The sequence below is a fragment of the Schistocerca nitens genome, chromosome 1, assembly GCF_023898315.1.
Source record: "Schistocerca nitens isolate TAMUIC-IGC-003100 chromosome 1, iqSchNite1.1, whole genome shotgun sequence".
In the NCBI taxonomy this organism is placed as follows: domain Eukaryota; kingdom Metazoa; phylum Arthropoda; class Insecta; order Orthoptera; family Acrididae; genus Schistocerca; species Schistocerca nitens.
In genome coordinates this window covers 1,164,320,814-1,164,343,301 of record NC_064614.1, presented here as the reverse complement: position 1 = coordinate 1,164,343,301, position 22,488 = coordinate 1,164,320,814, and the positions used below count along the sequence as shown (strand labels likewise).

The 22,488-nt window shown below is 44.2% G+C and overlaps 1 protein-coding gene across 1 annotated transcript in view; it reads right to left on the bottom strand.

Moving 5' to 3' along the window:
• The window catches only part of LOC126238872 (dehydrogenase/reductase SDR family member 11-like), a 105,427-nt gene extending 87,440 nt beyond the window's left edge, over positions 1-17,987 (bottom strand). The window contains exon 1 of the mRNA XM_049947818.1: positions 17,829-17,987. Coding sequence (XP_049803775.1) covers positions 17,829-17,960 — 132 coding nt within the window. The 5' untranslated portion in view covers positions 17,961-17,987. The remainder of the gene's footprint in view (positions 1-17,828) is intronic.
• Between the last annotated feature and the right edge of the window lie 4,501 nt (positions 17,988-22,488).

Here is a 22,488-nt window from a genome sequence, read left to right as displayed (position 1 = left end):
CAATAAAATGTTACATGGAGTTTCATTACCCAAGGAAATAAAGCTAGGATATGTTAGTACCGTATTTAGGAAAGTGGATTGCAATAGCTGCTCGAACTATTGATGAATTTGTGTTATAAACACATTACTGAGAATTTTTGAGGAAATAATTAAATATATGCTAGAAATAAATTTTAAAATCCAGTAAGAAAAATGTAACTTCACAGCTGCTGGACATGCGTAGACCATATTTTCACATTACGACAGATCTTAGAGAAACATAGTGAAAAATCAAGAAACTTTATATTAATTTTCATAGATTTAGAAAAAGCATATGTTACTGTCCTGCGAAAACTACTTTGGAGAACATTACTTATGGCGATCATAAGAGGCCCATTAATTAAAATAATACAACAAAAATACGAAGATAAGATATGTCAAATGAAATTTTGGTAATATACTTTCACAGAAGTTTAGAACAAGCAAGGGTGTGTTACAAGGCTGCCCCATTTCAAAACATTACTTAAAATCTACATAGACACAAATCATATGAGAAGGTCTCGTAAAAGCAATGGAATGGGGCTAGATATTAAAGATGAGCGTATTTACGTCACGTACTATTGGCTGATGATCAAGTAGTTACAGCGCAAGACGGGGAGGATGCAAATTATATGTGTAATCAGTTAGCAATGGAATACGGAAACTGGGAATTGAAGATTACTCATCAGAAAACATAATACCTCACTAATGATGCAGATGACTTGTACATAGAGGGAAAGAGAATGAAGAAGGTCAATAATTTCTGTTATTTGAGATCCATTTTAGAGATGGAGGGAAAATCAGAAGTAGAAATTAATAAAGGAATTAGCAGTGGAAGGTCACTGGGATACTCAACTCAATCTTATGCATCAGAAATATAATAAACCGAATATAAATCGATGCTAGAGAACCTAGTTACGTATATACGTTGACCACTAATCCGAAACACCTAACAGAACTGCTAGCAGTAGAAATGAACTTCCGGAGAATCAGCAAAAATTTCCAGAAAACAGAAAATAAGAAACGACGAAATAATAAAGAGAGTGGAAGTAGAAGAAAGAATACCTGAAGCGATAGACAGAAGGAAGTTGCAGTGGTAGGAGCATGTAAGAAGAGAGAAGGAAGCCAGGATACCGAAAATGTTCCTGAAATGGGAACCAGAGGGAAGGAAGAGAAGAGGACCCCCTATGACCATATGGCTCCAAAATGTACAGTTAACAATGGGAATATATACAAGATCGTAACACCAGGAGGGACATCCTGTGAACATAAATTAAGATCTTATATAACAGATGTAATAATTTCCGGGTATTTGTTATGTTGTGTAGCATTGTGTGTTGTATGCCTTTATATGGAGGAAAATCTCAATAAACAATGAAAAATAAATATTTGACTCGTTGGCAGGAGAAACGAATCCATAAACACACGACGACATATTTCAAGGAGAAGAACGATTCCCATCTAGCAGTTACAGTGATTCCACCCAACCAACCTCCCCCAGATACACTTCGCTATTTGCAACTCTGCGACATCCACTCTTATCTCCAGCTAAGGAATTTGATCAAAACCGCATTTATCTTGTCGAGAGACAAGGTGAAATAACATCCCGAGACGACCGTTCTAAAATACAAGAAAATGGTTCAAATGGCTCTAAGCACTATGGGACTTAAAATCCGAGGTCATCAGTCCCCTAGACTTAGAAGTACTGAAACCTAAATAACCTAAGGACATCACACACATCCATGCCCGAGGCAGGATTCGAACTTGCGACCGTAGCAGCAGCGCGGTTCCGGACTGAAGCGCCTAGAACCGCACGGCCACAGGGCCGGCTTCTAAAATACTTCTAATGTATATCAACCGCTATCCGCGCGCCTATATGACGAAATGATGCGATATGGGCAGTTTACTACCAAAATGTGCGATGAGACACAAGCATTTACGAATGTAAACCACTTTTGTTTTTTTACAGAAACTACAAAAAACGTTGTAATTTAGAAAACAAAAGATGCTGCGCTTACAATGTGTGTAAGATTCCGAGGAAATTACTGCTTCCACTATTTTTATGTTGAATGTTACTCCAGCATGTACAAAAAATCAACTGTACCACGAATCCACTGAGGTTTTAAACGTCACCTCCTTCTGTTCACCTTATACACTCCTGGAAATTGAAATAAGAACACCGTGAATTCATTGTCCCAGGAAGGGGAAACTTTATTGACACATTCCTGGGGTCAGATACATCACATGATCACACTGACAGAACCACAGGCACATAGACACAGGCAACAGAGCATGCACAATGTCGGCACTAGTACAGTGTATATCCACCTTTCGCAGCAATGCAGGCTGCTATTCTCCCATGGAGACGATCGTAGAGATGCTGGATGTAGTCCTGTGGAACGGCTTGCCATGCCATTTCCACCTGGCGCCTCAGTTGGACCAGCGTTCGTGCTGGACGTGCAGACCGCGTGAGACGATGCTTCATCCAGTCCCAAACATGCTCAATGGGGGACAGATCCGGAGATCTTGCTGGCCAGGGTAGTTGACTTACACCTTCTAGAGCACGTTGGGTGGCACGGGATACATGCGGACGTGCATTGTCCTGTTGGAACAGCAAGTTCCCTTGCCGGTCTAGGAATGGTAGAACGATGGGTTCGATGACGGTTTGGATGTACCGTGCACTATTCAGTGTCCCCTCGACGATCACCAGTGGTGTACGGCCAGTGTAGCAGATCGCTCCCCACACCATGATGCCGGGTGTTGGCCCTGTGTGCCTCGGTCGTATGCAGTCCTGATTGTGGCGCTCACCTGCACGGCGCCAAACACGCATACGACCATCATTGGCACCAAGGCAGAAGCGACTCTCATCGCTGAAGACGACACGTCTCCATTCGTCCCTCCATTCATGCCTGTCGCGACACCACTGGAGGCGTGTTGCACGATGTTGGGGCGTGAGCGGAAGACGGCCTAACGGTGTGCGGAACCGTAGCCCAGCTTCATGGAGACGGTTGCGAATGGTCCTCGCCGATACCCCAGGAGCAACAGTGTCCCTAATTTGCTGGGAAGTGGCGGTGCGGTCCCCTACGGCACTGCGTAGGATCCTACGGTCTTGGCGTGCATCCGTGCGTCGCTGCGGTCCGGTCCCAGGGCACTGCGTAGGATCCTACGGTCTTGGCGTGCATCCGTGCGTCGCTACGGTCCGGTCCCAGGTCGACGGGCACGTGCACCTTCCGCCGACCACTGGCGACAACATCGATGTACTGTGGAGACCTCACGCCCCACGTGTTGAGCAATTCGGCGGTACGTCCACCCGGCCTCCCGCATGCCCACTATACGCCCTCGCTCAAAGTCCGTCAACTGCACATACGGTTCACGTCCACGCTGTCGCGGCATGCTACCAGTGTTAAAGACTGCGATGGAGCTCCGTATGCCACGGCAAACTGGCTGACACTGACGGCGGCGGTGCACAAATGCTGCGCAGCTAGCGCCATTCGACGGCCAACACCGCGGTTCCTGGTGTGTCCGCTGTGCCGTGCGTGTGATCATTCTTGTACAGCCCTCTCGCAGTGTCCGGAGCAAGTATGGTGGGTCTGACACACCGGTGTCAATGTGTTCTTTTTTCCATTTCCAGGAGTGTAGATGTCGACATGGCATGAACTCAGTAAGCCGTTGAAAGTTCCCCGCATAAATACTGAGCCATGCAGTCTGGAGACTAGGTTAATGTAAATGTCTCATACCCTGACCGAACCACGGAAAAATGCTGTATTTTTTCTGAACATTTGGCCATGTGAAGATCCCACTTCCGACCCTTTCATTTGTGATCAAGACCTGCATGTACAAAAAGTTTCGAATGAAATCGGTAATAACGAGTAGGGGCTGTCCTCTAAACTAAATGAAGTTCAAGAAACCTATAAAAATCTCGAATAATTGAGAGTTCATTGTAATGCGAGATTTGAACGGCCAGGGTGAAGTCAGGAAAAAGTAAGCTAAAAAATGGTATTGCAGTATCAATAACATACCGATTTCTGCACAAAGGGAAGCAAAAAGTAATATATGTTACTAAATAAGGTTTATTTTTTACCGAAATTGTTACTTTTTATTTATTTTAAAATTTGAAACGAAAGGCGCACACATATTTCTGATAAAACATTAGAAAACTTCACTTTCATACCTTGTTGATTGCTCAACAAACTGTGTCATCTCCATTCATATTTTAATTTTAAAAGCGAAATTACATCTCTTTAAACACCGTGAACCAGTTCTTGCTTGAAGCGAATGATGAACCCTTCAATGCGCAGCGAATGTTTTTTTTTTTTTTCCTCTGCATGGAGAATGGTATTTCAATAAGCTGTAGGGCTCCCCGGCCGCAGGGGTAGTAGCGCACCAGGATGACTCAGAGTTTTGGTTTGGGAGAGAGGGGGGCACTCTCGCCAGAGCGTCCAGTGCTGCACAGACGAATTGGCATCGACTTTTTTTCCGTTGAAGAATACACAGTGTCTCTTCTGATCCAGAAGACGGCGACACAGCGTATGGAAGTGTGTCAGCGCGAACGTCATCGCCGGAATCTGCTGCTACGGCAACCGGCCACTCTGTCCCCGTGACGTAACGGCTCTCTGTCCTCGTCCCTGCGGCGTGGACGAAGGCGTCTTTCAGGCAAGCTGAAATCCCCGCGCCTCCCCTCCGGAGCGCAGTTGGCTACTCCAGTAAGAGCTACTCGTGCTCACCACGTAGAGCGCCGAATAATAACAGCCAGCAGCGGTCGTCGTAGAAGAGTCTCAGCAGCTCCAGTTGCCCATCCAGGGCGAATCGGACGGTGATTAAGGACAGCCTCGGATCCGGGAGGCCTTGGGATCGCGTCCCTGCTCCACCCTTACGGATGGCAGCTTACAGTCCGTCGGACGACGTCATCCAAAGAGCGGAGGCTGGCTGCCCCGCTGCTCCCTACATCTGTGCGTCGCCACGGCTGTGGCTTATCCATACAGCAGAACTTGGCGAGTGATTCAGCTGGCTGATTCCAACTGAAATTCATCATGAGATTGTGGTCATATTTTGACAATCGTTGATCTCTCTGGTTCCAGATGTAGACAGAATTTCGATACAACTGCTTGCCTTGAACCTCTCCGCCCCATTTGATGTAATCCCTCTGGAGCGGATGAGTAGAGGTTTCCTTAATAATTATAATATCAGCTTTCCTAGACTATTTCGGCCTCCACACACACACACATTGGTAGGAGCTGCTGTAACTGCCATGTACGGATTTTTCATAGAACTTCACTGCTTTGTGTTGCGCCAGATCAGAGGTCGTAGGAACGGCGGAAAGTTCCACGGTACTGGAAGAAGGCCCAGGTCATAGCAATCTATAAAAAGGGTAGAAAATCGGACGCACGTAATTACCGGCCAATTTGACTGACATCGATTTGTTGTAGAATCATGGAACATATTTTGTGTTCAGACATAATGACATTTCTAGACTCTGAGAAGCCTGAAAAAACCGCACATTATTTTGCTTTCGGTACTGCTATCAAAGTCCAGCGGCCCACACCTGAAACAAAATGGCTCTGAGCACTATGGGACTTAACATCTATGGTCATCAGTCCCCTAGAACTTAGAACTACTTAAACCCAACTAACCTAAGAACAGCACACAACACCCAGCCATCACGAGGCAGAGAAAATCCCTGACCCCGCCACACCTGAAACGTCTGTCCTGGTATACAACGTATGCTTTGGAGTCCCCTGCCAAGTGCATATTGGCAACATGCAGGGTTGTGTTTCGTCTGGTCATCCATGCGTTCCCACAGCGTCCCTAACGTCCTTAATAAAAACTGTCATGTCCTCTGTTGCCTTGCCCGAGAAGATATTAATTAATGCGACCACTACCGGGTGATATGGAGCATAAGGCACTCTCAATCCAGACTTACTTTCCCTGACTACAATTCCGGCTGAATGTACCTCGCTTTTCCAGTGTCTAATTCACGATTAAATTCGGGACTCCTCTGCCTCTCATGCTCCAATTCTCAGACACAAAAACGTAACTGCAAATTAATTCTTCCAGTGAATCATCGCCCACCTACACTCAGTACAACCACCAAGCAGATGAACAATTCGCCTACACACAGAAACAGTAGCTGCTAAAGCCATGGTACACGAAGAATCGTGCCCAGAGTAATTACAAACTGGCACCACACTTGCACTAAATATCGTGTCCACCAATATCTCTTAACAAAGATAAGTGCATGGTTCAAATGGTTCAAATGGCTCTGAGCACTATGGGATTTAACAGCTGTGGTCATCAGTCCCCTAGAACTTAGAACTACTTAAACCTAACTAACCTGACGACATCACACACATCCATGCCCGAGGTAGTGTAGGGAAGCAGCCTACTCACGCTGTAGTAAATTCACATCAGTCTTTCTGTTGTGTGCCAGCCAGTCCGTTGAAACTAGCTCTGACGTCATAAATGTTGCGCAATACTTTAAAAATCAAGCAAATAACCTAAAATGTTTCTATCATGTCAGGAGTAATACTAAATTAATGTGTGTTGAATATCAGTTTGATAACTTAAGCCATTTTCGAAATTTGGACGTTTTTCTGTAAAAATCATTGGCGCAACAGAAAAGAGCTACAGACTTCAAAATTTATATTTAAATTCATCTTTCATAATAATTTAATAAAAACAGTACTTTGGATTTCACAAATTAAAATTTTAGCGGAAAATCATGATTTTCTGGTTTTCGTCTCAAAACTTAAGGAAGCAAGATGGATTAAGTAGGCTAATAAATAAGGCTAGGATGTTTAGATTCAAATAGGTTGGAGATCCGCTATAACTATGAAGATGTGAAAAGTTTCATTTGAATACCTATAAAATTATAGCGATAGCGTATCTCCAAAGGGCCAGTTCAGAGCTCGTCTACTGCGTGCAGTGTAATTAAATTAATTCTCTCGCCCAAAATATTTAACTTAGCCACGTCAAAATTTTATTATCAATACTTACCTGCGTGCTAAATGCACATTTAAATTAAGAGCTTCATCGGCCATCAGCAAGAGAAGCTATGATTTATTCGGTAACTTAAAGTGGTGCATTACTAGCCCAGCGGCTAGTCGGGAGAGCCGATTTGATCAGGCGTTCCCTTAGCCGTCCGCACCGCGGCTTTATATATAAGAACGCTGCGCAAGGAAGCAAGGCCCCAGTTCTCTCCAGACGCTGAATAACACGCCATCTGTGTCGGGAGTCGCATCGCGTCGGTATCACTGCTACAAACAGCCTCGGATGCCGTATTAAGTTACTCGAGATGCGCGTAACCAGGAAATCATTTTCAAGTGAAGTGTTAATTCTGGGATGACTCTCATTATCTAGCTTCAGTTTGCGTATTGTCGTATTTTCACGTGCCGTCGCGGGACAAACATTCTACCATTATATAGCGTGGCGTTTGATGAAATATTTTCATCAAATTATGGCGAGCATTCATTTTAACATTTAATTCGGACATTTATAGTTGCATCAGCGCATTAGACTCTGAACTGCTCTGTTAGTTAGGTTGTATGGATACTTGTGTTTTTCATCAGTGACTTTCAGAATATACTCAACTATTTTGGAATATCGTTTTTGATTATAAATCCCGGACAATCTCCTAATTCCTCAGAGCTATAAGCTGCAGCTATAAGTATATTCTCAGATGAAGTGGGCACTAGGAATTCTAATTAAAGGCTTCACGTTTTGTTAAATCACTTTCTAGTTGCTAAAGTCTAATTAGAGAACCAGTGTTGAGAACGGCGAAAGACAGCATAAATAACATTTCTAAATGCCAGGAACTGATTTTACATACATCTTCAAACTTTTAGACAGCAAACAATAATTTTCCTCAAAACACGCCGCCCCACAGTAGGATTCGAACCTGCAACCGTAGCAGTTGCACGGTTCCGGACTGCGCGTCTAGAACCACGAGACCACTGCGGCTGGCATAAGTGCACGGGTTCCTGTGGCTTTACAAAAGTAACTCTAAACATTGCGTACTCTTGCTCATGCAATTAACTCTTGACTCCGAGAGCAAACACCAAAGCTAATAAAAATAAAACTACACTCACTGCACCACATGACCACTCCGACACCAAATTGTTACGACCAACTAGACCCGTGGGGGCGAAATGCGCCAAGATGACAGAGAGATTGGTTTGGGACAGAGGGATGAATAACGCTGGGGTGTCACAGATACACTGACAAGTTTGGCTCTGACTTTTATTCCACCAAACAATACACAGTGCCTCTGCTGATCCAGACGACGAGGGCGCGGGGTGTGTAGTGTGCCACTGCAAACACGAGCGCCGGAATCTGCTGCCATGGCAACTGGTCCCTCTGTCCCCTTGATGTAACGGCTCCTCTCCTCGGTTCGGCAGTGTGGTCGGCAGAGCTCGCAGCCCCGCGCCTACCCTCCGGAGCGCAGCTGGCTGTTCCCCCAAGCACTACTCGTGGTCACCATGTATGGTGCAAAAGGCTAACAGCCAGCAGCCTAGGCATCTCCCGTAGCCCAGCCTGGGCGGTTCTGCCAGTGATTAAGGACAGCCTCGGACCCGGGAGGCCGCGAGATCGCATCCCTGCTCCACATTTACAGATGGTAACTTGCAGTCCATTGCACGACGTCACCCAGAGAGTGGAGCTAGCCGTCCTTCTCTTGATGTGCCTGTGCAATGCCTAGTTTCTAACCCGCCGCAGCAGGGCTGGACGGTTGATTCAGTGGACAAGTTGGTCGCTGAAATTCATCACCATCGTCGTGGCTGGCCCGCAACTTAAACAATCGTCATTCTCTCCGGCTCAAGACGCCGACAGAATGGACACATGGCTGCTTGCCATTAGCCTCTGGGCTCCCGTATGTACCGGGTGATCAAAAACTCAGTATAGATTTGAAAATTAAATAAATCACGGAATAATCTAGATAGAGAGGTACAAATTGACACACATGCTTGGAATGACATGAGGTTTTATTAGAACCAAAAAGTAGTAAAGTTCAAAAAATGTCCGACAGATGGCGCTTCATCTGATCAGAATAGTAATAATTAGCATAACAAAGTAAGACAAAGCAAATATGATGTTATTTACAGGAAATGCTCAATATGTCCACCATCATTCCTCAACAATAGCTGTAGTCGAGGAATAATATTGTGAACAGCACTGTAAAGCATGTCCGGAGTTATGGTGAGGCATTGGCGTCGGATGTTGTCTTTCAGCATCCCTAGAGATGTCAGTCGATCACGATACACTTGCGACTTCAGGTAACCCCAAAGCCAATAATCGTACGGACTGAAGTCTGGGGACCTGGGAGGCCAAGCATGACGAAAGTGGCGGCTGAGCACACGATCATCACCAAACGACGCCCGCAAGAGATCTGTCGGACATTTTGTGAACTTTTTTCTTTTTGTTCTAATAAAACCCCATCTCATTCCAAGCATATGTGTCAATTTTTACCTCTCTCTCTACATTATTCCATGGTTTATTAAGTTTTCAAATTTATACATAGTTTTTGATCACCCGGTATACTGCTTCTCTTACGTATGTGATGCACTCCCTCTGTAGCGGATGAGTGGAGTGTTCCTTCATAACTTCGTCAGTTTTCTCCTGCTCGCTTTGGCCGCCACATACAGGTTCGTAGGCGCTGTTGTAACTGCCACGTACGGGTTTTTCATTGTGTGGTGTGCGTACTGTAAGACCTTCGGTACACACACCATCCGATTATTTGACTTGTCGCTCTAACAAAGTAGGCGAGTGTCAGCAATATGTCTCGTGGTCTTATCGTGGCGTGTTTATCTTCTGCCGTTAGGTCAGACAATAGAAATGGCACTTGCACGCTTAGAGTAGCAGATTGACAGTGACCAACTTTAAACAGAACTTGATTAATTTTCACACACATTTATTAAAATAATAAAAATCATAGATATTACGTAACTTGATTCTGGATGCTGTTTACAATTGACAATCTTATTCTCACACATCTCTGATACTTGACAAAGTGTCTATACATTTATCTTCATGGCTATGTACAGGAATATGGTAATCTTATTAGGCGCAGACTGAAACCTGACTATAGACTGGTAGAGACAAATGCAGACTAATGCAGACTGACTAATCGGACGTGTGTACACTCGTTATAATACCTCGCGCGTTCAGGTATCACTGTGCGAGTGTGAACCGCAAGGAGAAAAGGTCCTACGTTAGCAGCAATCTCATTGGTTGCGTTACATATTAATACGCGGATCGGCGGAAGCAGAATTTGGTCCGTCTCTATGGCAGTGCCATCTCCTAGTGCGGAGCTGGACGAGCGCTGCGCCTGCGCTGTTGTGCTTAGCGGGGAGCGCTCTATTGGGAAAGTTGTGTATGCGCTGACTACGCGGAACTATGTACACAACACATAGCATGTCACTACCCTGAGCTGTGCCTGATTACCCCATACCCATCTCCACACGTGTTTATAGAGCGTGGCAGCATGAGCTTCTTCGCCTGTGAGCGGTGTCGTAAACCTGCCTGGCAGAACCACTCGCTTAATAACAACATTGCCAGCACCCTCTACTCGATGTGTCCAATCGGCACCTTAACATCTGCCTTCCTACCATAGCTGCCAAAAATTTTCAAGAATTCCCAAAATCAATGCCTCTACCCATTCGTGGTGCAGCAAAGCAGTTTTCAGGAGGTGGGGACTCACCTCGCCATGACCAGTTTCTCCATCCGTGCGATATGTTTTCAGAAATTTTTAACTTCCTGCTTTATTCTTGACAGCATAGGTAACGGAATCCTGGAACCTTTTGTTCATCCTTCTTTCGAGAGGCTGAAGAGCCCACTTCTTTTCCACAGCAGTCGAACACTTGTACTTATTTGAAGTCATTTTCATTACTGATTTGTATACTGTGATAAGTTATGCCTTGTAGAGAAAACCATTGAGTTTCACGAAGAACTGAATGATTCGGACGGAATATAATAATCTGTTCTGATAAAGCGTTCCATACACGAGCAACTGATCGCAGCCATTCATTGCAAGCGATATATCGCCTGCAATCGGTCGCTCTTCTCGACCCTTTCAGGAGGTACTTCGCAACAAATTTCAACCAGAATTACGAACTCCACTGTGTCGAGGAGTTCTGCTATGGGAAATGAACTGCAATGTTTAGCGTCAGTGGCAGTTGGTTTCCATATCCCCACGAACTCTTGCAGGAAAATAAATTAAAGAAAAACCGAGATTTTTGATTTCTTAAACCCCTTTTGAAACGGTTTCTTTCAGAACTGTTGGTCCCTTTACGCATTATATTACATTCTACACCGACACAAAGGAGATTGTGTACATCTTTCCAGTATGCTAATACAATTTCTTTTTCATTCATTAGTGAGCAAAGAATCCAGAGAAAATATAAACCAAACGAATATCTATTAACCTTATATTATGCGAACTTAATTGTTGTTTATATGTGCCAAAGGATATAAATGTGTCTAAGAGTATAAATAGTCAAAGCCTTACTGGACTATAGAATCGTTTTATATGGTCGAAAGGGCTCTGAGCACTATGGGGCTTAACATGTGAGGTCATCAGTCCCCTAGAACTTAGAACTACTTAAACCTAACTAACCTAAGGACATCACACACATCCATGCCCGAGGCAGGATTCGAACCTGCGACAGTAGCGCTCACGCGGTTCCAGACTGAAGCTCCTAGAACCGCTTGGCCATCGTTTTATATCAGCACAATTTTCTGCTGTAGCAGGGAAAAAAATGGAACCAGCGAAAACATGACCCTGACGGAGCACGAAAGAGGCGAATATGTTCCTCTGAGGACTGATGACCTCAGAAGTTAAGTCCAATAGTGCTCAGAGCCATTTGAACCATTTTGTTCCTCTGCGAAAAGTCTCTGTCACAAAACTGGGGAACGAACTGTTTCAGTTCTCATTCCGTCTTCCTCACCAAAAATTTTCTCTTGCGAACATATTCGCGCTTTTTCTGATGAGAGTTGCAGAGAGATGATGGTGGTGGAAGAGAGAGAGAATAGCCTCAGTGGGAAAGAAAGAGAGACGAGACAAAGAAAATGAAAAACAGAGATGATTGGCTTGAGGAAAGGTGGAGGTGAGTGGCGGGAGAGAGGGGGGGGGGATCTATACCCTCCCAAACCGGCGAACTTAATACGTAGGCTTAGAAGAGGTCGCATTTTGGACCGAAATTTTAAACACGTGCATTTAGGGGCCAGATAAGTTGGATCCACCAGAATTTTTGAACTTCTGAGGTGTAGTGAAGACAGTGGCAGTGGGAAAGAAAGAAAAAGCGGACAGAGAAAATGAGAGAGGAAATAGTAGCACAGGGACATATTGTAAACCAATGGGACAGAAAGGACGCAGTGGGAGAGATACATATGCAGAGTTGTCAGAAATAATCTGAAAAGCTTGAAAGAATGTTGCAGGGTAGGTATTGCTGAAAAAAGTTCGATACATTGCGCCGTTTCTGACTTACTTGAAATTAAAGTTACCCAATCAGGTCATCGTACGAGCAAATTCAAGCAGACAGCCAGATAAACTAGTGTCAGTTGTCTCATAGCGTAGATGGTTGCCTTTGGCTCGAAATCGATCCTTACTAGCGTCCCACGTCCAACAGTTGTACCGCATTCTTGATCGGTTTTAGAAAACCAAACGAAATACACGTTTGCCAACACCGCCTTCGTGGGCCGCTTGTATTTGTGCCCACAACGACCGAGTAGCTAACTTCATGCTAATTAGATTGGAAATGGCGCAACGTATAGATTTTTTTTTCCGTAACAACTATTTCTCAGCACACTCTTACAAGCCTTTCAGACTGTCTCTGACCACGCTGTACAGATACGGGCTGTGAGAGGATGATGCCGACTATTAAAGCTTAACTACGAAGAGTGACTGGCTGAAAGGATTTAACACGTTTTGTGTTAAAAGACAGCGTATATGTTAGTGCCAAAACTTTTTCCTGAGATAGGCGGACTGAGGATTGAGGGAGCTGGTTCCTCACATTTGCTTCAGACTCTTTTATAGAGGAACGTATTCGTTCTTTCTGTGCTTCAACAGGAGAAATTTTCTGCTAGTTGTTATTTGCTTCAAACTCTTCTTTTAGTGGTTCGCAAATTTCTGTTCATAGAGATGTGAATTATTCATGAGTTCTGCATTTTGGTACGTAAAATTATCGCTTTTGAACATTTACTTGTTACGAAAATTTATGTAATGTAAAAAAAAAAACAGAAAATTAATTTTCACTTGCTGTGCTTTGGGTGAAATAAACTGAAGTCTTTGATTTTAAATGAGGAGTAGAACAAAGACAGATGATAGTGGAGGGTTGGTTGGAATCGAAGTACGCTAGTTTTCTCGGTTTTTACGAATGTTGCGAAACAAGAAACTCGGAGGAGGAGTAATCTGAACTAAGACTTATAAAAAGGAATGTTAAAAGAGGTACTAGTCGATACAGCAGAAGGTGAAGTCGGATCTAAGATATTCTATTGCGTGTTGAAAATTGTCGTGGTGTAGGGGTGTAATGGTAATGTTGTGGAGCTGCTTGATGAATGTTATATCGACCTGTTGGTTACTCAATGTACACGAGGAAGGTGGAGGTGCCAAAGGAAGCCAGACTGTACAACCGACAAAATGAGTAGCATACAGACGTGTTTTCTAGTGGAGATCAACAAGCTAGAAGGAGAAAGTCGAAATTTCGTTAATGGCGGATAATAAATGTGCTAATTTCAAGAAGTTTAATAAATAGAGGACAATCAGTCAACACTAAGAGGAGGAAGAAGCGTGAAGGATTAATTTGGTCAAGCATTAATATGCTGGTTCAGGAAAGAAATATCGTGTACATGGACTGTAGCGTGTGAATGAACTGTGTAGCAGAAACATTTAAAACCGTGCTTATACATTAACGTTTCGCAGCAAAGATAGACCTACCAAATTACCGTGAAAGCTAGCATGAAGTTCACTGTAGTGAACATCCTTACGTAAATGTGCGCGCAAGCAACTAAATATAATCTAGCATGTGTTATTATCACTGAAATACTCTGCTCTGCTAAAGCAGTAAGCCACATCCTGGCAGCAATTTTTGTTTGTATTATTTAAATCTTTTATTTTTTTTTCACCTGACGACAACGTCGAGTAAAAATTTCCATTTTGTAATTTTTTATGGAAATAGTTCGTATATGGTTGCCGAGGGCCGACTTTTGGTGCGACGATTGACTACGACGAGAGATGACCAGAGTTCACGCAGCATTCCACGGGAACGGCCTGTGACGTCAGCAGCGTAGGATCGAGGCCTACGAGAAAGACAGGCCGCGGCACATACGTCACGAAGGTAGGCCTGAACTCGCTCGCTCGCTCAGGTCAGCAGACAAACTGCGTTTCGAACTCGCAGCTGGCCACGTACGTAATAATGAGAATTGCATCTTCTGCTGGAATCTGCTATTAAGAAGTCTTACTGGTTAACAGTACTGCAATAAAATTTAATTTAAGACTAATACTCGATGTAAATGGTATAACGGCTTAACAGTCCTCATTTCATACAAGAAGTAGTGCATTATGTAACTGATAATCATTCTGGCATGGTCACGATAAATAATACAAATTTAAATGCTATCGATTCAACGAGATATCTAGGAATTAGAGTTACAAACAACTTAAAGAACCATTACGTACAAAATGTTCTTCGCAGAGCGCTTAGAAGATGCAACAGACCTGCTAAAGAGATTTCCTACACTACTCTTGTCCATCTTCTGTTAGAGTATTACTGCCCGGTAAGGGATCGTCATCACTGATTGAAGATATAGAAGAAGTTCGAAGAAGGACGCTTCGTTTCCTATGGCGAAATAGGGGAAAGAGCGTCACGAATATAGTACGCGAGATGCGTTGGGAATCATTAGAATAAATATGTCTTTCCTTACGGCGACATCTCTTAAAAAAAAAAAAAAAAAAAAATCAGTCACCATCTTTCTCCCCATTAGAATGCGAAAATGTTTTGATAGCTCCCGCCTACATAGGGAAAAACGACCATCTAAATAAAATAAGAGAAATATGAGCCCTCAAAGTAATATTTAGGTGTTAATTTTTCCCACGTGCTATTCGAGAGTGAAAGGATGGAGAAATAGCCTGGAAGTGTTCTGCGAAACACTTGGTCGTGAACTGCAGAGTAGTGATGTAGATGAAGATAAAATATGGGTTAGAGACTTTGAGCCGGAGTTGAAAGCACAGTTCAACACAGAGGTATTGATTTCCTATGTCCCAAAAAACTCCGACGAACCCAATCAACGACCATATAAGTAATGTTTTGGTCGTGATGGTTCGTTGGTGATCATATGCACACGCCCTTGAATTGTATGCCCGCAGTGCGTTATCATCACTAAGCATTAAACCTACATATTAATGTCACAAGTAGCTAACAGAAATACTCCAGAAGTAGTCGGGCAAGTCTAGTGTAGTCAGCCCCTTTAGTAGGTTTGTTGCGTCTTCTAAATGTTCTGCAAATAAAACTTAACCGTTTTTCGTTTTCTGCATAATATCATGTATGTAACCGTTTCTATTTAAATTGTTCGCACTTGTAACTCCTAGGTATTTAGTTCAAAAGACGACATTTAGATTTCAGTGATTTGTATCGTAATCAAACTTTAACGAATGATTTCTTAGCACTCATGTGAAGGAACTCACACTTTTTATTGTTTGGATGAACTGCCACATTCCTCATCATTTTGCTATTCGTTTTTATCTTCTGACGACTTTCATCTAGACGATAAATGACATAATCAACTGCAAACAGTCAGACAGGACAGTTCAGATCGTCTCTTAGAACGTTGATACAGGTTAAGTTCAGCAGGGGGCCCCATAACTATTCTTTGGGGAGTCCCACATTTAAGTTCGGTTTTACTAGACGACATCCTGTCAATTACAACAAAATGTGTTCTTTCTGTCAGGAATCTGTGACTCTACTGGCACAACTGAGGCGGTATTCCGCACCCGAGGAGGGAGGAGGAAATTAGTGTTTTATGTCCCGTCGACAACGAGGTCATTAGAGACGGAGAAGGAAAGTGGCGTGTCCATTCGAAGGATCCATCCTCGCATTTGCCTTAAGTGGTTTAGTGAAATCAAGGGAAATCTAAAACAGGAAGGCCGGAAACGGATTTGAATCGTCGTCCTCCCAAATGCGCGTGCAGCGTGCTAACCACTGCGCTACCCCGCTCAGTTCCGCACTCGTGTAATTTTATTAGAAGCATGAATTCCACTAGAGGTACCCTGTAGACTGTGTGTGAAAATACACTACTACCCATTAAGACTGCTACACCAAGAAGAAATGCAGAGCATTAACGGGTATTCATTGGACAAAAATATTATACTAGAACTGACATGTGATTACATTTTCACGCAATTTGGGTGCATAGATCCTGAGAAATCAGCACCCAGAACAACCAAATATGGCCGCAATAACGGCCTTGATACGCCAGGGCATTGAGTCAAACAGAGCTTGGATAGCGTGTACAGGTACAGCTGCCCATGCAGCTTCAGCACGATACCACAGTTCATCAAGAGTAGCGACTGGCGTATTGTGACGAGACAGTTGCTCGGCCACCATTGACCAGACGTTTTCAATTGGTGAGAGATATGGAGAATGTGTTGGCCAGGGCAGCTGTCCAACATTTTCTGTATCCAGAAAGGCCCGTGCAGGATACGCAACATACGGTCGTGCATTATCCTGCTGAAATGTAGGGTTTCGCAGGGATCGAACCAAGGGTAGAGCCACGGGTCGTAACACATCTGAAATGTAACGTCCACTGTTCAAAGTGCCGTCAGTGCGAACAAGAGGTGACCGTGACGTGTAACCAATGGCACTCCATACCATCACGCCGGGTGATACGCCAGTATGGCGATGACGAATACACGCTTCCAATGTGCGTTCACCGCGATGTCGCCGAACATGGATGCGACCATCATGATGCTGTAAACATCCGAAAAAAATGATGTTTTGCCCTCCGTGCACCCAGGTTCGTCGTTGAGTACACCATCACAGGCGCTCCCGTCTGTGATGCAGCGTCAAGGGTAACCGCAGCCATGGTCTCCGAGCTGATAGTCCATGCTGCTGCAAACGTCGTCGAATTGTTGGTGCAGATGTTTATCTTGCAAACGTCCGCATCTGTTGACTCAGGGATCGAGACGTGGCTGCACGATCCGTCACAGACATGCGGATAAGATGCCTGTCATCTCGACTGCTAGTGATACGAGGCCGTTGGGATCCAGCAGGGCGATCCGTATTACCCTCCTGAACCCACCGATTCCATATTCTGCTAACAGTCATTGGATCCCGACCAACGCGAGCAGCAACGTCGCGATGCGATAAACCGCAATCGCGATAGGCTACAATCCCAGCTTTATCAAAGTCGGACACGTGATGGTACGCATTTCTTCATCTTACACGAGGCATCACAACAACGTTTCACCAGGCAACGCTGTTTAACTGCTGTTTGTGTATGAGAAATCGGTTGGAAACTTTCCTCGTGTCAGAACGGTGTAGGTGTCGCCACCGGTGCCAACCTTGTGTGAATGCTCTGAAAAGCTGATCATCTGTATAGCACAGCATCTTCTTCCTGTCGGTTAAATTACGCGTCTGTAGCTCGTCATCTTTGTGGTGTAGCAATTTAATAGCCAGTAGTGTAGATTCACATGAACAACTTTTTCTGATCCGTGGTGGTTACCTGTCAATAGGTAATTTTTTTCAAGGAATTTCATAACGATGAAACACAATGTCCTACTGAAAATCGACGTCAGTGACATGGGTGTATGGCTATGAAGAACTCACCCTAACTCTGTGGATCCTCCTGGCCACGCCCACGACAGTGAGCCCTTCTCTCAGCAGGGCCTGTACGATAGCGGCGCCGATTCCTGAGCTGGCGCCCGTCACCATGGCGACGCGTCCCCTGTACCTCTCCATGTCGCTGCCTGCGTCTGCAGTGTCCGCCGCTTGCGACTCAACTGATCCGGCGGCACGCGTATCTCGCCGTTTATCAGGCGCTCCTCAAGGCCAGCCCCACCATCTCTAGCAGTAAGGCACTCTAAGAACGCACTGCTTTGATGATAATAATAATCGTGATTTCATGTGGCGCAACGGCCCTGTCAGGCCTTCCAGTTTGACGCCACTTCGGCGACTTGGGTGTCCCTAACATACCACTGTTATCTAACAGTTTATTCTGGGCGCTGCAGTCCGGAACCGCGGGACTGCTATTGTCGCAGGTTCGAATCCTGCCTCGGGCATGGATGTGTGTGATGTCCTTAGGTTAGTTAGGTTTAAGTAGTTCTAAGATCTAGGGGACTGATGACCTAAGATGTTAAGTCCCATAGTGCTCAGAGCCGTTTGGGCCTAACAGTTTAACGCGGAATCCACAACAACTGCCGTTCGTGGCGACTCACCAGATCGTTCAGAGTTGAAGGACAGCCTAAAGGCAACGTGGCTACCAAGTCCGTCGCGACGTAGCCCTCGCCTCGCATTAATCTTTTTCGGTTTAATTGCAACGTCAAATTCGGTTAAAATACCCAGTTTTCAATGGCTGCTCCGTCTTCTGGGACTAATTCCGGCTGTCGTGTAATATTGTTCTCTTTTACAATTATTTCACTTGCACACGAAGTGGCCGGCCTGGCACGGGATAAAACTGATTCTCAGAAATAGGTTACACAAATTGAAAAGATGGTTTAAAATAAAAACACGGGAAAATAGGTGAAGATTTTCCAAATACACAATGAAGAAAAGTATTTAAGATTTTTTTCGTAAAGCGTATGTCAATATTAAGATAAAAGAAAAAGAAACTCCGGTAGGCTATACTGAAGATTTTAAAAACTCCTGAATGATCTCATATTACACCTCTGGCTATTAAAATTGCTACACCACGAAGTTTACGTGCTACAGACACGAAAATTAACCGACAGGAAGAAGATGCTGTGATATGCAAATGATTAGCTTCTCTGAGCATCACACAAGGTTGGCGCCGGTGGCGACACCTACAACGTGCTAACATGAGGAAAGTTTCCAACCGATTTCTTATACACAAACAGCAGTTGTCCGGCGTTGCCTGGTGAAACGTTGTTGTGATGCCTCGTGTAAGGAGGAACCATCACGTTTCCGACTTTGATAAAGGTCGGATTGTAGCCTATCGCGATTGCGGTTTATCGTATCGCGACATTCTAGATCTACATCCATACTCCGCAAGCCACCTGCCGGTCTGTGACAAATGGATTGCTGCTCGCGTTGGTCGAGATCGAATGACTATTAGCACAATATGGAATCGGTGGGTTCAGGAGGTTAATACGGAACGCCGTACTGGATCCCAACGGCCTCGTATCACTAGCAGTCGAGATGACAAGCATTTTATCCGCATGGCTGTAACGGATCGTGCAGCCACGTCTCGATTCCTGAGTCAACAGATGACACGTTTGCAAGACAACAACCATCTGCACGAACTGTTCGACGACGTTTGCAGCAGCATGGTCTATCAGCTCGGAGAGCGTGGCTGTGGTTAACCTTGACGCATCACAGACAGGAGCCCTGCGATGGTGTACTCAACGAGGAACCTGCGTGCAAGAATGGCAAAACGTCATTTTTTCGGATGAATCCAGGTTCTGTTTACAGCATCATGATGGTCGCATCCGTGTTTGACGATGTCGCGGTGGACGCAAACTGGAAGCGTGTATTCGTCATGGTCATATTGGCGTCTCATCCGGCGTGATGGTATGGGGTGCCATTGGTTACACGTCTCGGTCACCTCTTGTTCGCATTTATGGCACTTTGAACAGTGGACGTTACATTTAAGATGTGTTACGACCCGTGGCTCTACCCTTTATTCGATCCCTGCGAAACCCTACATTTCAGCAGGATAATGCACGACCGCATGTTGCAGGTTCTGTACGGTCCTTTCTGGATACAGAAAATGTTCGACTGCTGCCCTGGCCATCACATTCTCCAGTTCTCTCACCAACTGAAAACGTCTGGTCAATGGTGGCCGTGCAACTGTCTCGTCACAATACGACAGTCACTACTCTTCATGAACTGTGGTATCGTGTTGAAGCTTCATGGGCAGCCGTACCTGTACACGCCATCCAAGCTCTGTTTGACTCAATGCCCAGGCGTATCAAGGCCGTTATTACGGGCAGAGGTGGTTGTTCTGGGTACTAATTTCTCAGGATCTATGCACCCAAATTACGTGAAAATGCAATCACATGTCAGTTCTAGTATAATATATTTGTCCAATGAATACTCGTTTATCATGTGCATTTCTTCTTGGTGTAGCAATTTTAACGGCCAGTAGTCTACATTTAAAATAAAATAATATGTATTACGTTATGGTGTATTGGTGATGCTGGTGTGCATGAGAATGGTCGTTCGGTCGGGTTCTCATATGTTACCTGCTATTGTAATGAATTTACCTTTACTGTACTGGGGCAAAGACGAATGAGCGCACTGCATGAGTAATGAATAAGATCATTGCCTCTTTGTTTAGTTTTACCTGTGGTTGAGTTGATAGACAGTGCCGTTGTGCAGCGCTAGGACATTTTGTTTCGGGCATAGTAGCGAACAGTTGAGTTTTTCACAGAAAGAGATCTGTTACTGGCGAATCTGGGAGAAACTTATTGGAAGCTTTATTATGGATATGAATCCTCATTTATAATACTCTGTTGTTCTTTATACAGGTTGTTTCCGTAAGAGCGTGCAAAAATTTGACAGGGCATAGAGACTGCTTCACTGAACAATTTGAAGTAGGGAACCTGGGATCGGAGAAGCCAGCTTAAGCAGATAATAGGAATAAAATCACATTATGTGTGCTTTTTTGCAAATACCATAACTCACACAATGAACGTAACATTTGTACTGTATTTTACAAAACATGCTGAAACTGACGGCCTGAAACCTCAATGCAAGCGTGACATCAGAGAGCAAGATTGTGACGCACCCTAACAAATATCCGTGGTGTGGTCTTCACGTTGATAGGTCCTTCATTTCTTATTGCCAATGAACCAGAGCGAGATAAATGCTCATGATGGATGGTGCCTGAAAGGAAATCGTACCCTGTATTTTTTTTTTACTTTAGTTACAGTTAACTGCAAATACTATCATTGACGCAATGAGCGTACCAGGTCTACTATATCTAATAAAATGTGCTGAAGCTGGCGGCCATGAACTTCAATGCAAGCATTGTGGCGGCGCGGTTCCTTTCGTCCTGTTACCTGCAGCTACCTGTGAACTAGTTGCAGCACATATCACCGGTAGGAAAGCCGAACAGAAACCTATCGTATTGCAACTCCCACCATGTTGCACAAAACGTAACTATTCTAAGAATCGGGTAAATCTCTTAATACTGGAAAAACATCGGTGTATTCTGAAGTCGAGAATTACAAGTTCATTGCCAATACCGTGCTAATCCTATCACAGTCACGTACAAGCCCTTTCATTCACGTTAGCAAGTTTATGGTAACGTATTTCCTGAAATCTGAACAGCAACGAAGCCTAGATTGTTCTTAAATGAAAATGCTCGCCATACTGTTAAGTTTATCAATGTCTAAGGCACTCAAGTTTTTAGTCACCAACCTGCGCAATATGCCACGCAGCGTTACTGTCTTTTCTCATACACGAAGTTACTTAAAAATCCATAATTTCTAAAAAGAACACACCGGAATAAATATGCCTTCACCTTAAAGCACTTTTGAAACATGTAGCACAACTAAAAGCGGCAAATTACAATTTCCTTCGCCGCTCATATTGCACCACAGAAAGGCTCGGCGCCGTCTCACTAGACAGCTGTAAGCCTTCTGTATCTCCAACAGCAAAGACGCGCGAAGAAGACTCCGTTCTGATTGTTCAGTTCTCTTTAGGGCCAATAAGAAAACGTTATTCTCCCGCGTTAGTCCGCTTTTTTCATGACTAATCAATCAACAAATAACACACTTTAGAACTGTACTTTTTACCGAAATAAATATTTAGCATTCTGATGTTTTGTTTATACTTTACCTTATAAACTATTTTGATTTGCCCTCGAATTAGATTTCCTTTTACCATAAACTTACTTAACATAGTGTGATACAAAATTCCGCGTCGTCTGCATTCGCACTGTCTTTCTCAGTAGACCAATGATCTACATATTTACTTTAGACCACATTCATGCATCATTCACACTGCTAAAAGCATATACAAAACTGTACAAACAAAAGTAAACAAAAAAGCCTTCAAGAAATAAACATAATCCAGGAAAACATTGTCTAGACGTGTTTCTTGAATGTCTCTGTGCACTCCTGTCCTCTAGCAGATGAAAATAAGAACTACGTACTCGCTTCAGATCGTCTGTCACTGTGCAGGTATGAGTCATTCTCCTGATACACAGGCTCTAGACAGGAGCGGTATAAGGCGCCACGCCTCAGCATGACATCGGCCAACAAGATTCTGACGTACCCTGAAAAATGTACCTGGTGTGCTTCGA